The 15,864-nt window shown below is 29.4% G+C and overlaps 3 protein-coding genes across 3 annotated transcripts; 1 reads left to right on the top strand and 2 right to left on the bottom strand.

The window, feature by feature from the left end:
* Positions 1–39: 39 nt before the first annotated feature.
* LOC128388323 (uncharacterized) lies at positions 40–2,813 on the top strand. The gene is made up of 6 exons (XM_053347711.1): positions 40–609; positions 748–1,097; positions 1,234–1,664; positions 1,736–1,942; positions 2,116–2,308; positions 2,402–2,813. Exons 1-6 carry the CDS (start codon positions 562–564, stop codon positions 2,556–2,558), a joined length of 1,386 nt encoding a protein of 461 aa, XP_053203686.1. The 5' UTR covers positions 40–561; the 3' UTR covers positions 2,559–2,813.
* Positions 2,814–7,160: 4,347 nt separating this feature from the next.
* Positions 7,161–9,974, bottom strand: LOC128388324 (aquaporin-9-like). Its single transcript, XM_053347712.1, has 6 exons — positions 9,770–9,974; positions 9,092–9,218; positions 8,757–9,013; positions 8,266–8,486; positions 7,838–7,962; positions 7,161–7,612 (listed from the first exon to the last, which is right to left on the bottom strand). The coding sequence occupies exons 1-6, from the start codon at positions 9,842–9,844 to the stop codon at positions 7,581–7,583; spliced, it is 837 nt and encodes a 278-aa protein (XP_053203687.1). The 5' UTR covers positions 9,845–9,974; the 3' UTR covers positions 7,161–7,580.
* A 771-nt stretch (positions 9,975–10,745) lies between these two features.
* On the bottom strand, positions 10,746–14,888 carry LOC128388363 (apoptosis regulator BAX-like). Its single transcript, XM_053347751.1, has 4 exons — positions 13,900–14,888; positions 13,336–13,453; positions 12,947–13,177; positions 10,746–12,012 (listed from the first exon to the last, which is right to left on the bottom strand). The coding sequence occupies exons 1-4, from the start codon at positions 14,103–14,105 to the stop codon at positions 11,914–11,916; spliced, it is 654 nt and encodes a 217-aa protein (XP_053203726.1). The 5' UTR covers positions 14,106–14,888; the 3' UTR covers positions 10,746–11,913.
* Between the last annotated feature and the right edge of the window lie 976 nt (positions 14,889–15,864).

The following is a 15,864-nucleotide window of genomic DNA, read 5'->3' as shown; positions in this document are numbered from 1 at the left end:
TTTTATAAATCAATTTAATTTCAAGTGATGAAAAAGAAGAGAGGAAAAAAATTGAAGCTTTTGTTTCATTTACTTGATTGTTACTTTCAATATGAAATTATGATGTGTTACATGATTAAATAATTTCTCGCTAATCATCTAACTATATTACTCTTCTTCTTAAATTTATGACATTATCTCCAATTACTCTTTACTCTCTCTCTCTCTCTCTCTCTCAGTCTCTCCTTCCTCTTTCACTCATGAGAAGATGATGGTGGTGATTCAATGAGATTGTTCAATCTCTTTCTGATTTATTCCTAAAGTGCCAAGTTAAATTCTAGACTTTGATGTCTCTTGATTTCTGTGTTTATTTTAAGTGCCGTTCATTGTTACACTTAGTTGTTCACTCACAATTATTTCTGTTTAAACACAATTTCTATTTACCTTGTTGTCCTTTTATCTACCTGTTTACTTTCAATTCTTTCCAATCAAATCAGATCAAATCAAAAACCTTTTTTCCCTTTGATGAGCTTACCTTGTTTTCTTCAAACATTGATTGTTACACAAGAAAAGTAAAACGATATGGATGTAAAATTACAAAAGTTAAAAACTTATGGAACTCAGAGAGAGGTAAGTAACCTTTGAATCTAATCAGTTTTCATTGATTTGGCTAAATTGTTTCTATTAATAACTGGATATTGTCTTTTATCCCATTCTGTTCTATGTCAAGTTGGTGATATTAATTGTTGATTATTTTCTTTGTTACAGGATAAATCTGATCTACGAAAATCAACCAATAGTGTTTCTAGCACCAAAGGGTTTGCTTTTGGCTCTGATGATGTCAAATCAATTAGTCGAGGTATGTCAGTGTTGACAACAGTTTTGTTTGTTGCTGGTGAAAACGCTGGCGCCGGTCTATTAGCACTACCCCATACACTTAACAAGACAGGGTGGATTGGTGTTCCATTGATGATATTAATGTGCTTCGATGCAGCGATTGCTGGTTCTTTGATTGGAAAATGTTGGCTCATTTTAGAGGAACGTTGGCCTGAATATCAGTCCAATTGTCGGAATCCATATCCAGCGATTGCAAATATGGCTTATGGATCGAAGATGAAGTAAACTATCATTGATTATCTAGTTAGAATACAATTGTTTCAAATTAGTTTCGTACATATTTTATTGTTCAATGATAAGAGTAATTCATTTTAATGTTTCTTCTTTATTGCATTTTTTTTTAAATTTATATTATAGATCAATCGTCACTGTGTTCATACAGTGTAGCTCAGTTGGCTCATGTTGTGTCCTTCTTATGGTTTGTGCACAACTAACGCAAAGTTTAATCGATCCAAATCATAATCTTTCTTATGGACTTTGGATACTTATAATTGGTGCAGCAATTTGCCCGCTCATGTGGTTAGGAACCCCAGCTGAATTTTGGCCTGCCGCTGCCATTGCACTATCTACATCAACGGTAGCTGTTGTATTGTTACTTATTGAGATTTTTAAAGATTTTGTTAAAATGGATTCATTACCTGAGCCATCACCTGTTGATATATCAACAATTTCACTTGCTTTTGGCTCATTTGTGTTTGCATTTGGAGGGACAGGTCCATTTCCGACTTTTCAAAATGACATGAAAGAGAAAAACAAATTCACCAAAGCCGTAACAATCGGATTTATTAGTAAGTTAATCAAATTGGATACACCAGCACAATAAATTCACAATTTTCCTACTGATTTTCTTTTATTACAGTTTTAATCATTTTATTTTCACCATTGGCAATCATGGGCTATCTTACTTACGGCTCAAATGTCAGTACAAATATAATCAATTCCATCCCCAGTGGACTGAATCACACAATCGTCTCTATTTTGATGACTGGCCATTTATTTTTCGCATCTTTATTGATGATCAATCCAGCGCTTCAGCAAATTGAAAATAAACTTGACATCCCACATTGTGAGTATTTATGAATACAGAGATGGCTGATTGAGCGATACATTCATTTCTTCCCGATCAAAATCAATATTATCTAGTTAATCAAAATTTATCTCGAGAAAAAAAAACCACTTTGAAATTTATCACAATTTTAAGTACAACCTGTTGCTCATTTATCTAATTTATTTGTACAGCTTTCAATTGGAAACGAGTTGCTATCCGAGTATCGATGCTGTGTATTATATTATTCGTTGGTTTATCGATCCCCCATTTTGGAAAAGTACTTGATCTTGTCGGCGGATCAACGGCCACCTGTTTGGCCTACGTTTTCCCGCCTTTGTTTTATATAAAATTATGTTCGATGAAAAATTCATCATGGCCCGTCAGGTACATTGTTTAATAATCTGATTATTGCTAATTATTTGATAATCGACCTAAACAATAAAACTAATTCCTTTCCTTTTGTTTTTGCTCTTCTAGACGGATACCATTAATCAATAGATTGTATTATTATAAAATTATATTATTGGGAATCATTGGTGGCATTTGCGCTACCATTTCATCAGTAATCGCAATTTTAAGTCCAAACACTTTCGTGTTACCTTGTTACATTGATTTTAATTGCTCATACGAGTGAATTGATTTTAATCTAAATACCTGATTAGACGGTAAAATCAACAAAAAAGTGTGCAATCAATTAACTTTATGCTTTTTTTTTCATCAATTGTGATTTTTTAATTTCAACATTTCATCAACCATCTTTTATGTGCAAATCTTAAACTGAATTGAAAAGAAATTAAATTACTTCATTCAGTTGTAAATGTAATAACAACACTAATCACAGACTAGAAACAATTCTAATTGTTGAATTATCTGAATGATTTAAGCTAAATACACTAACGGTTTGTCATCAAAACCTTTAATATAATTTAATTGTAACAACATATGTTAAACAGCAACATTTAAAAGTGAATCGTAATCATAATTGAGGCAGAAAAAATTTGAAACAAAGGAAAACACAATTAAATCAACAATCAACAAATTAATCAAAGAGTATATAACAAAAGAGAGGATTTAAATTGTAATTATAAATAGTTGTTTTTTTTCACTTTCCTTTTTGATTAACTTTCACTAATCAAATGAAAATCCAGATTGTTTTGAACGTGTTTAACGACTGATTGACCAATGGTCAATTTAGATGATTGATATTTGATGGAAGTAATTTTTTTCTCAATGATCGATGATTAAGTAAATTGCCAGATAAAAACAGCAACAATTTACTAATTGTTGATGAATCTGTTCTGAAGGATTTCCCATGAACGAGCTTCGTCCATTAATTTCTGAGTCAATCGTAAATAATTTAACCAATCACCAGTGGTCAAGGATTCGTCCGTCGATAATGATGTAGATGATTCATCCAAGTTAATTGTCGAAGGTAAATTTGGATAATTAGGAATTGAAACTGACCTTTTCTTACCACATCCAGTGAATGCATTACAAAATGGCCTCTTCGCCATCGAGTGACCAGAGAGACTGTTAATTAATTGTTGTTGTTGTTGTGCTTGACCAACATCACGTTTAACCAAATTACCAGAGGTAAATGTTGATCCAATCAGGAAGAAGGTGATTACTAGAGTAATCAATTTGTTCATCATTCCAGTCATTGTATTGTAAATTGTTTAATCAGAATCTATAATTAATCAATGAAAATGTATTAATAGTTAATTACCAGAAGGAGATACTGGACAATTAGAGGACACACCTTGAAGGTAAATCATGATAATCATCTGGGAGGGAAACCTTAATGTCAACAATTTACTAATTATTTACAATTCTCATTATTATTATTAACCAAAAAGGTTAATTGTTTGACAATTTAACTTAATTGTTCACAAACAATAACCTTAGGCGTTTGTCCTTTCTTGATGTTTATCAAAAGTTATTAGATACAAAATATAATCAGACAAACTAATCATGATTAAGGTTAATTTTAAATCCTTTCATTATTTACTAATTTAATTTAATTGATTTGTTTCTTGTCATCTTGATCCACAATCTAATCATGATTGTAATTTAATATCAAATTACTAATGATGAGTTAATAATTTTACCATGATAACATTAATTGTTAACAACAGTTAACTTAATCAATTGGTTTACTCTAATTGTTGATCATTATGAACAAAATAATAATAGATTACAACTTATAAGTATCACAATTAATATCAATTGGATTGTTGATAATCAAATTAATTGATAGAGTTGTTTAATCAGTCAACAATTGATAAATCATATTGAAACAATCAAATTACAATCAAAACTTTTAAATAGTCACAATCAATTAAGGAAAAAGTAAAAAAAAAAGTTCAATCATAATTTTGATAATTCAAATTGAATTAATATCAAGATAAATCAATTTATTTGATTAGATGACAATCAACATAATGGCAAATCATCAAGTTGATATTTATTGATACTGATTCACAATCAGGATTGATATTTATTTGAATCAATCAATTTGATATTCAATTGATGATGAAAAGTAATCAACAACAATCAAATAAAAATGGAAACATCAATGATAAAAGTTAATTAGAAATCATGTTTTAACCTCTAATCAATTGATTGTTCACTTTGCTAAATCATTAACTCCGATATTTAACTAAATCCCTTTGATAATTAGACACTTTCAATCTTATAGGTTAGTTAATTGTTACCTGGCTGGAAAGTATCAAAAGAGTAACAATTTAAATCACAACCTTAACAATTATCATCTGATTTATGTTTAATTGAGTGATAAACAACAATCAGTGAATAGGAAACTAAGAAGCAATCAAATTATTAATATCAAACTGTTTGACTTTCAGACAACAATCAACTGATAATCAACTAATCAAGTTGTTCATAATTGTTGTGACAATTATCAAAATTACAACAATCAACTAAAAAAGGTCAACATATTAATACATAAGTTGAATGTGAAACCTTTTAATTGTTAGAGTTGATCAACAATCAATTATTATCATACAATAGGAATCAAGTTTGTTCATGAGTTGATGATTTATTTAATCAACATGATCAAAAAGTTATAGGGTTAAACTATCAAATTGTTGATTGTGATAATCAAGATTAATAATGATAATCAAAATATGGAGATGATTTAATTTAAATACCGACGGTAACTAAATTAACTAAATTTGTAAATAAATTTATCGTGACAATGTTATTTTTAAATCCAGTCTGAGTCTTTGTAAATTGTTTAAAATTAAATTACAATCATAAATCAGTTTAAATTTTCTGGGTTAAATTGTTTAATCCAAAGTTATTCTGATCATGATAATAACAATTAACTAATTTACATATTTGTCTCATTTTCAAATGTTGATAAAATTTATCAACGATAATTTAATTTAATGATCAACAGTTAATATAATAAATTATCAACTAATCATAATCAGACTAATCTACTAATTTAACTAATTTAGTCGTAATTGTTTATCTTTACCTAGAAATTGATTCAACTAATTGTTGCAAATGAACCAAGAGTAGACTTAATTTCATTACAATACAATCATTACACTTTTCTCAATGTAAGTAAATTTAATTGTATTAATTATCAATCTAAACAATTGTAGATGATTAACAAAAAGCAAACAATTAGCAAGCAATCAATTGATTTACTTACGTGATTGATTAAATCCTTTGGTGTGGAGGAAACAAAAGTTTGATTCAATTGTTGCGATCAACTTTTCAATCCCAGTTTGATAAACAACAATTTAAGAATTGTAAAGTTAATTAGTTGGACAAATTGGAAAAATATTGTTGGTAATCAATTGATTTGGATGGTCAACAATTAATAAGAATTTGATTAAATTGAATTGGCGATTATCTTATTTTAAGAGTTGCAGATGAAATTGAGACGCTTTTTATACACTGATGGCGATTTGTGAGTGAGGCTGAAGACAGAAGTGGGAGGAAGATAAAGATGATGAGGATGATAAAGAGGAAGAGAAATATGAAGGTGACAATAATTGTCTTTCTTTTACTCTTTCTATTTTTCCTCGGAAGTTTGCTTGATTATCATGATAACTTAAATTCTGAGTTGAAACATGATTCTGATTCTTATTCTGAGGCATGACAAGTAAATGCACTTGAATCTATTGCTGATCAGTTATTAGATGAATAATATTTTGCTTATCTAGTTGATTAACATTCAATTGCTTTTAATTGTATTATAATGTAAATGGTTTAGCTTCCGATGTTAAATTGTTCAATATCTTAATAACAATCAGATGAAACGGAATCAACAATAATCAGAGACACAACAAAAAAATTCAATTTCCTGGAAAAGTTTTACTCTCCAATTTGATTATAAATGATGATTATCAACAAAATAATTAATAAATTAACAAATGTTTGAGTTTTAATCATAGACAATTGTTTGACGATTATTATTATTATCAAATTGTAAACAGTAAATTACGAAATATGTTGATTGTTAACAATTACTTTCAAATCGTATCAATCAACTAATTGCTAAGTCTTCATCTGGATTCAGGTTGAAATGATAAAACATGAAAAATAATGGCAACAATTTGATGAAATGTTAAAAGTCAATTTGATTGACCAAATGAAGTGAAAATTAATGATTAAAATGATTCTAATTAAATTGATTATCATGAGATTAGTGGGGTAAATTGTTGCTCGAATCGGGAATCTGTTCCTGATTCCCTGTTGATTGTTAAGAATCAGAATCAGAAATTCTGAGAGATGAATTAAGTTGAAAGAAAAAGAAAAAAAAATGATTAACTTTTCTTGTTAATTCTTAATTTCTAAACAATCGAACAGCATTTAATTTCAATTCCTTGGGAAGTCTCAGCATTTTAATCATCATGAATAAGGAAGCAAATTGAGATTCCAATTGTTTTCATTGGTAATTCACTTCAATTGAGAATCAAAGTTAATTACTAACAATCAACAGGTTTGTTTTCTGCTCAATGACAACAATGGGAGAGAGGAAATAAAAGTTGATAAAGTCAATAATCTTAAACATGATTAAGATTCATTTCTCTGTTTTGATTTATATAACAATAGGTTAATGACTGATTGTTATTATTAGAATTGAAATTATAAAGATAATTATTGGTAAACAATTAACAAATCCAAACAGAAATTGGGTCATAATAATCCATTAAAATCCATCGGATTTGAATTAAAAATAACAATGAAACGGTCAAGATTATCAACTGATATATTTTAATGGTGAAGTTCATGATATTTAAAATTGATTGCACGTTGTTGATTAACTAATTGTAATAGAAAGCTGATTGTTTAATGATAATTTAAGAATCATAAGTTATAATGTAATCGATCATTGAAAAAGTTACATTTTCGTCGTTAATAGATCAAGTTGATTCGTTGAATTTTGATTTTCAGGATCAGATTTTTTTTTCTCCGTGATAATAATAAATGAGAAATCAATTAACAAATGAGATTATTGTATAAATGATCAGGTAGTAATTAAGATTGATAATTGATGTATATTGACTGTCTTTATCCGCAATGTTTGTACTTAGAAATCAACTTATTTCTTATGAATCTTTTGTGTTAATTAAATAACAATTAGAATGAGAAATTGATGGAAACCATGATAATCGGCCTATTTAACTGTATTCATTTCTACGTATGTTCCTGTTTAATTGTAACAATTAAGTCCAAGGAGAAATGTAGAAGAAGAAGAAAAAAATAATATCACAATTAGATAAATGATAATAATCAAGGTTGACGAAAGTTAATTATGAAATGAATTGGGAATCGGTAACCACAGGTTGACACCAATCGTTGTTAATGTTGTTAATATTGATTGTAAAGTATTAATTGTTAGTTAATTGATAAATTTTCTAGACTGTTCCTCACTTTCAACTTCAAACGATTGTGCTGGCCAATGAAGACTAATACAAATTACATATATCCAAGAGCCGACGATTCCTCCGATATGAGGGGCAACCAATGGAAGCCAAAAGTAATTGTAACCACGTAAACTGTTAACAATTAGAGGGAACAATTAAATTTCCACCCTGTTAATTTAACAAGAAATGTTTTCCATTTACATCCAAAGACTTTGAGTTTACAACCACCTGTTAAATCATTCACGATAATCAAGTAAAGATACTTTTGATCAATCAATCAGTTGACCATTTTAAGAGACTACATCAGTTAAATGAGTGGACAATACTTATTATCATATCTCTGGGTCAATTGTATCTCTCATTGATTATATTCAAGTATTTAAAAAGTGGTTGTAAACTCGAAGTCTTTGGCTGTAAATCGATATAACTACTTACGAGAAAACTTCACCGCCATATCCAACCAGGGAGGAGAAAAGTCTTGGACCGAAATCTCGAGCTGGATTGATCGGAGCACCGCAATTGAATCCGAAGGCGAAAATCATCAAAGACAAATCAGCAATTCCAATCGCTATTGGAATTAGTCCTTTGGGACAGGCCATGTTTCGTTCATCGGTGATCGCTTGGATGATGAGGAGAAACAAAGAGACACAGATGACCTGTTTTCGAAAGAAAAAGCAAAACCATGTATTCATATTAGCAAGAGAAATAAACAATTAAATCGATAGATGAATATAGGAAATAGAAATAAATTGTTCCTCTTATTATTGAAACCTAACAATTAACTTTCTTGATGATGGTTAATCATAAACAGTAAGAAAAAGCTTAGGCGAGACTCAGTAAACAAGGGAAACCATTTTGATTGTTGGTTACATTGATTTTGATTCATTTTTTTTATGAGTTCATGATATAAATGATATTGTGATTACCTGGTCAAGGAAACAGGTGCCAATTGAAACGTCAGGCTGGGGGAAAGTGCCGAAGATACCTGCCGTTGCATTTGAGCCTTCGGTTTGTAAATCAATGCCAAAATTTGTGGTGATCGCTTCAATGTAGACAAAGTAAGTGACCATTGCACCAAAAAATGACCCAATATATTGAGCGGCAAAATAATGAGGTACTTTGAGCCAAGACAATTTACCAATTGCTGCCATTCCTAATGTTACTGCTGGATTAACATGTCCCCCTGATAGTTAATTTAGATAAACTGATTGAATCAAATGGAATCAATGAACATACAAATCAATTCAGAAACAACAATTACCTGATACACCACCAGAGACATAAATTGATGCTGTTAACGCGAGGCCCCATCCCCATGGTCCAGTTAATCCACTGACCGGTCCATGTTTAGAAACAGCTGATGCTGCATTAACACAACAGCCTAAAGTCTTAATTAAGATTAACAAATGAAATTAAAACACAATTAACATGGAAAAAACTTCAAAATAAATCCACATCTATTATATTAATATTTCTGATCAAAGTATAACAATTTACTCAATTTCCAGCAAAAGTTTCGCGATGTTGATGATGAAAAAAGTAAAAATCTAAATGTTAACCAACAATTAATTAATTAATCAATCAAATTCATTACTTATCTATGATATAATTAGTTAATCAACGGACTGACCAGTTAAGATTTGAAGTGTTTGCACTTTAGAACTGGAAAAATTGGAAAAGTTTGATTGGTGAAGAAAAAAATTCTAATTGTCAAAGTTAAATTTGGATTGAAAACTAATCGACAATTAAAGTTAATTATCAAGGTTGAAAAACAATTACAGAGGCAAAATTTGATTACATTTGTTGGCTAATCATTTGAAGACCAATGGAAAGTAATTGTAAACATATCGTCTCACAAGTAACAGTAATTAAATGAATCGCTCTTGATGGAAACTGAATTTGTTGATTGTAATCAAATGAATTAAATGACGATACTCACAGTTAATATAAAAGTTCCCAAAAATTCAGCTAAAAATTCACGAATGACTGAACTTTCAGTTCGTAGGTCAACCATTTTTAATCACTGGGCAAATGATCACAATTATAATGGTAACAATTAGCTAAATGTTCAACCACCAAATAAATTTCAACAAGTAAATGGTAGAAACTGTTAAATCGTAATCATCATCGTCATTAACAATTAACAACCAAGGGCTAATCAACAGAATCAGCAGAATCATTTGTTCACCATCATCATCAATTTAATCATCATGATCATCATTATCATCATGATAACAATTATAAAATGTGTAACAAACAATCAATAACAATCAACAATTACGGAAATGAGATTGCATTTGCAATAATATTAACTTCTAGAAATTAATATTAACAATCAATTGTAATTTAATAACTATTGAAATTTTCACCAGGAATAGTTAAATACAAACACTTATGAACAATTAATTAATTTAGACTTGCAAATATTGTTAATATTTGAAGTAATTGTTGTAAATCAATTGTAATTAAGATAAATAATTAGCGCATCGTGAACATGAATTAAATTTTTGACTACAACTAATTATCAAACATGTAAAGTCAGTCACAATTGAATTAAGGTTAATCTAATTGTTACCGTTATTTGTTTACCTTGATCACAAGTTTTGTTCATTTAACTAATGATAATTAATTATAATTGTAACCTTTTTTCAACCTGTAATTTGCTTTGTCATATTAATCATTAGCAATTGTTTGCTTAATCAAATTGTTCATGTTGATAATAAGTAACAACAATCAAATTATTTGATATTTACTACCAATCGTTAAATTGTTTGGTATGTGAGTGTGTAATTGAATCAATTCAGTTTAATTGTGATCACTGAATCAATTTGAAATTCCCAATTAGTGTCACAATTACTAAATCTTTATTTTTACGAGAAAATTGTGAAAAAATGTTAATCATTACAAATTAATCGTAATGGTTGATAAATATCATTGTTTAATTGTCAATCAAGATATTATTACAAAAGTTAATCAATTAATAGTATATAAAAGTACAAGAGGATTTACATAAATTATAAAGTTAATTGTTGGGGTACTTTGATTGTGGTCTAAAAAGTAGGCAATTTGAGTTAATTGTTGGTTGAGAGAGCAATTAAAATGAGTGGTGGGTTGATTAATGATTTAACAAAAGAGTAAATGTAATCAATGATCAAGATGATAATGATTAAGCAGAAAATTAGAATCAGAATCAAGAATTTTGATTGTTGTGAGATCGAAACAAAATTTTGGGGAAAAAAAGATCATTGATATTTGATTAAATTGTGAGATTATAATTAATTGTGATCAGGAAAAAATCAGTCAATCAAGGGGAAAATCAAATAAGGAAGTAAGTAATATGTCTAAATGATTAGGCAGTGATTTAAGAGTGATTAAAAACTGAATTAATCAAATGATCATCAAAACAATGATTAGTTATCCTCTGCACAATTAACAGTGTAAATTGTTTGGGTCACTTCCTTAAATTAAGTTAAATCATTTACAAACAACAAATACCATTGATTGTCATTTGTAAATGAAGTTAAATCAATTGTTTAAAGTTGATTTCAATCACAATTAAATTGCAAAGGTTACAAGAGGACAATTAGCAAATTGTTGTACAATCAGTGGACAGTATTAAGAGATATATAAATAGAGAGATATAAATATTAGAGGGAGAAAATTTTGAACAGTAGCCAAAAATTATTGTTGTTGTTTGATTAAGACGATTAAATGAATTGATTAATAATTAAGATGGAATAGTAAAAAAAACCTTTGAGAAAGTTTTAAATTAATCCAGTGATATAAATCCAATTGGAAATTGTTGCAATGAGATCTCCATTTGCTGCTGTTTGTTAATTGTGATTATTGCAAATATTATTATTCAATAATAAATCAAAAGTTTGGTTAATAAGATGATAAATAAATCATATGTAAAATATATACACAGTAAAGTGCATTATATTTATAAGTGCATATGAAAAAAAAATGAATGACTTTTAATGATGATGATGATAATCATCATTTGAGCAACAAAAAAAGTCATTGAGGTTTTGGTGGGTGAAGATGAGGAATCAAAAGGCTATCCAGATTTTTGTTAACAGGTCAAAGGTTACGTTTAATGTACATTGCAAATGCAACTGATCCCAAAATAGCACAAACAGTAACTGCAGTTCCTTGGACAAAATCTGAGATCACTTTGTTCTGGATAAAAAGATGGAGGAGAAAAAGAAAATATTAAAATATCAATTGTCAAGAGAGAAAAGAGAGAGAGAGATGTTGCAAAATGCATTTATAGAAATTTGCAATCAACTAACTTCGTACTTTTTTATGTGAACAATCAAGAAAATGAGAGTATTTTATTTGTAACAATGATCATGTCTGATAAATTTGCAAAATTTTGATCTGATTGTAAAGTGTTAATTGTTTGGATGATAAGGTTTATATATTTATGTATTTGTTTAACCACAACACAAGTTAAAGTGAAGTGTCAAAGTCCTGAATAGGGTTTCCCTGGACGGGGGAGAGCGGGAGAGGTCACAATAATAGAATATATTGTAAGAGTGAGTGTGTATATAGATGATGATAAAGTTATTGTAGAGGTTCTGGTTCCCAGGTAAGGTGTAAAAAAGATGTAAACAGGCCCTTAAATAGAGAGTGGGGATAGAGAATCATCTAGGTTCCAGAGTAGAAATTGCCTTAAGGCGAAACAGACTCAAGACTATTAGGTTTGTCTTTTCTTATTCATCTTCATCTTCATCTTTATCATCATCATCATCTCCTTCTTCTTCTTTAAATGCTACTTTTTTTCTAGCTGATTTTCATCTTCCATCATTAATCTTCCCTCTTTTCATCATCATCTCAAGTTTTCTTGTCTTCTCCCTACTCTTTTGATACAAATTGACTGATTGATAACATTATCATCATGAAATAATTATTTTCCTTTTTTTATCATCATCATCTTCATCTTCATCTCCACCATCATAATAATCCTCTTCTTCCTCCTCCTCCTTCCTCCTATTTATTGCAACTTTTTTTTCTGACCATTGAAATGAACTCTTTCCCCTGCTGCATGATTATTATTACATGTTGACTGTTTGGTGATCATTAAATGAAGCAATTAGTTTATTGCACTTACCCAACCTCCTTGACTTCGGACCCAGGAGCAGATATGATTAAAGATGAATTTGATTGTCCATCCAATGAGTTGATGAAAGTGGACAATTGGACTGGACGAGTATGCACGAAGGGCAATGTCCGAGCAGAAGTAGAAAAGTACAACAATACCTTCACGGGTTATGCGATTATCGGGAAATAGTTCACGAAGCATAGCACTGAATCTATCGTAAGAATCGATTCTTATGTTGACCTGAATGATTAATAAATGAGATGATGAGTCAGAAAAAAAAGGAATTACCATTAATAAGAATTAACTTTTAAGGTGAAAAATATGGGCAAATATATTAATTGCAATCATATTGCCAATAGAAGAGCAACAATTGATAAAATTGATCACAATTAACTTACACTTTGCGCTCGTCGACGGATAATATCCCGTTCTCTTGATGCCTCAAATTGAGCAGCGATTCGTCTTAAGTCTTGACCAACAGTGGCCATCATTTGTTCAGCATAGGCCTCGTATTGACTAATTAAAATGAACAAAGATTCAAATTGTTGTAAAATGCAAACATTAATGCAAAGTAGAAATCAATGGATAAGAAAAAGTTGTGAATGTTACAATTAACCGTTGAAAGATGATACAATTAATCAAAGGAAATTGCAAACATAAATTGTTTACAATTAAAACTAATTTCGATGTTAGTAAACAATTGCAATAAAGGTAATGATGATTGTTGAAAGTGTTAAAAATGGTTAACCTAAATTTGTCTAATGATATAAAAATTGCAACAATTTAATAATCAATTGGCTTGGTGAATGCAATATAGTCAAATCAATTGAAATGATCTGTGAATTTTACAATATTGCAATTAAAAGTTGCAAATGCAAAATAACAATTAGAAAATCATTAAAAATTCTCTGAAAATTAGATAATAGGAATAAGAATTGACTAGTGATAAATTTCATTCTTACTTGAGGATTTCAAGTGATGAATCCTGAGGAGGTTGAATACCTTCATTATTAAAGGTACTACGAAAGGCATCAGTTAAAAGCACCTGAGCTGTGGCGGTTGTTTCATCATAAGGTACGACGATTTCCTCAGGGGAAGATCCACCACGAGTGATGTATAATTGCTGTTGACCTGAGTCACATTTTTCGATTCGAATTCCAATGGCCATGATGATGGAAGAATCATGAAAAAAAGTTCACAAAACTTGGAAACAAATAATTCACAGAGGCACAGAAAAAAAGAGATGATGAAGAGACAAAAAGAAAAACGAAAACAGAAAATGCAAAATGCAAATGGCGGAAAAGAAAAAAACGAACCAAGGAAGTGTCACAATCGCTCGTCAACGTAGAAAACAAAATGACAGTTAATTAAGAGATGGTGGTAATCATAACAATCAAGGTAATAAGAATAAAAAAAGAAGACAAAGAAAAAGTAAGAAGATGAGTAAGATGAAAAAAAGACAGGGTTGAAAAAGAGGAAAAGAGAAATGAAAGAGATGAGTGAGTGAGAGAGAGAGAGAGAGAAGATAAAGAGTAAGAGTAAGAAAGGGAGAATTGATAACAACAGAAAGAGTGGGAGATGTAAACACTGGACAAAGCTGAGTCAAAATGAGAAGAAGACAGAGAAAAAAGTAAGAGAAGATAACCTTGGAGAGAGAAAGAAAAAAAGAGAGTAAGAAGATAATCTCTCTTTTTCTTCTTCTCCCTTAATAATTTTGTTCCACAACAAAACTGGTTTAACTCTCTTTTCCTTAATTGTAATAGTTTATTTTGATTACCTGTTGCTGGAAATTAACTGTAAATTGAATCACATAGGATAATGTTCACTAATTGTGATAATTAAAAATAGAGAAAAAGAGAAATGTTGATTAACATAAAGTCGATGAAGATCATAAGAGTCACAAGATCTTTTTCTAAATGTAAACAAATAGAAAAGCAACAGTAGCGACTCGAAGAAACAAAAGGAGAGAATAGAAAATAAAGAAAAGAGAATAGAATTTTTTTTTATTCGATTTAATTTTTTCTTCTTCCATAATCAACTGATCCATTTGATAACAAGATGATTAATTAGGATTTTCAATATTCTCACTATATGTTAATTGTTTTATCTTCAATCATGTGAGATTTATGAGCTAATAGTTTGATCTTTTTTTTTGTTCTTTTCTTCTTCTAAGTTGGTTGATTAGCCTTTCTAATCATGTTTATAGTCACAATTATGATTATTATCCAGATTGTTCTGGACCCTATTTTCATTAATCATTGACACATGATTGTTAATCATCTGATTGTCACTTGATTGTCAAAGTAAATTGTTCACTTTTGTGCATTATTGTTTACACTTCTATAAGATGTAAAGTTATCTTATGTGAGAAAAAGGATAATCTATATTGATGGGATTAGATTGTTGAAACATTGTTGAAATCATAATCTATATGATTGTTATAAACATTTCCCAAAATTTTAACATCCAATCTAATTAAAATTAAGTGTAAAATTAAATTAATTGCAATTGGCAGTGAAGGGGAAAGTTGATAAAAGTTGTCGCCTTGTAACATGGAAAATGAATCTGTAACCTCTTCACTCCTTTCCAACGGTTGGTTTATAAAGGGACAATTACTAAATTGTTACAATTAGAGAATAATAAATTCAATTGCAACAATCGATTGAAACAAAACAATAAGATCACAAGAAAAAAAATAAACAGAAAACCAAAAAATCTCAAGCAAATGGAATCATTTCAAAGTGTGAAAAAGTGACCGTTCATCCCAAGAATTAGTTCAATTAGATTAATTGATAATTCCAATTGATAATCAATTTGATAATCAATTGATTAAAGATAAATGTGATTAAAAATTTGTCACATTTCAATGAAATGATTTCATCAGAAATCTGTTTGTATCCTTGGTAACCAGTCGATCGACTGTTGAA

The sequence above is a fragment of the Panonychus citri genome, unplaced genomic scaffold (genome assembly GCF_014898815.1).
Source record: "Panonychus citri isolate SS breed McGregor unplaced genomic scaffold, ASM1489881v1 Contig00097, whole genome shotgun sequence".
NCBI classification, from domain to species: Eukaryota; Metazoa; Arthropoda; class Arachnida; order Trombidiformes; family Tetranychidae; genus Panonychus; species Panonychus citri.
Note: the sequence above shows the minus strand (reverse complement) of the source record. Positions and strands in the feature narration are given on the sequence as shown.

Coding starts and splice junctions, on each gene's coding strand:
- LOC128388323 (XM_053347711.1), top strand. CDS start 562: ATGGATGTAAAATTACAAAAGTTAAAAACTTATGGAACTCAGAGAGAG. Junction 610..747: donor CTTATGGAACTCAGAGAGAG/GTAAGTAACCTT, acceptor TCTTTGTTACAG/GATAAATCTGATCTACGAAA. Junction 1,098..1,233: donor GCTTATGGATCGAAGATGAA/GTAAACTATCAT, acceptor TTTATATTATAG/ATCAATCGTCACTGTGTTCA.
- LOC128388324 (XM_053347712.1), bottom strand. CDS start 9,844: ATGGTTGACCTACGAACTGAAAGTTCAGTCATTCGTGAATTTTTAGCT. Junction 9,219..9,769: donor TGGGAACTTTTATATTAACT/GTGAGTATCGTC, acceptor ATCTTAATTAAG/ACTTTAGGCTGTTGTGTTAA. Junction 9,014..9,091: donor TGTCTCTGGTGGTGTATCAG/GTAATTGTTGTT, acceptor ATTAACTATCAG/GGGGACATGTTAATCCAGCA.
- LOC128388363 (XM_053347751.1), bottom strand. CDS start 14,105: ATGGCCATTGGAATTCGAATCGAAAAATGTGACTCAGGTCAACAGCAA. Junction 13,178..13,335: donor TCCGTCGACGAGCGCAAAGT/GTAAGTTAATTG, acceptor TTAATCATTCAG/GTCAACATAAGAATCGATTC. Junction 12,013..12,946: donor TCCGAAGTCAAGGAGGTTGG/GTAAGTGCAATA, acceptor CTTTTTATCCAG/AACAAAGTGATCTCAGATTT.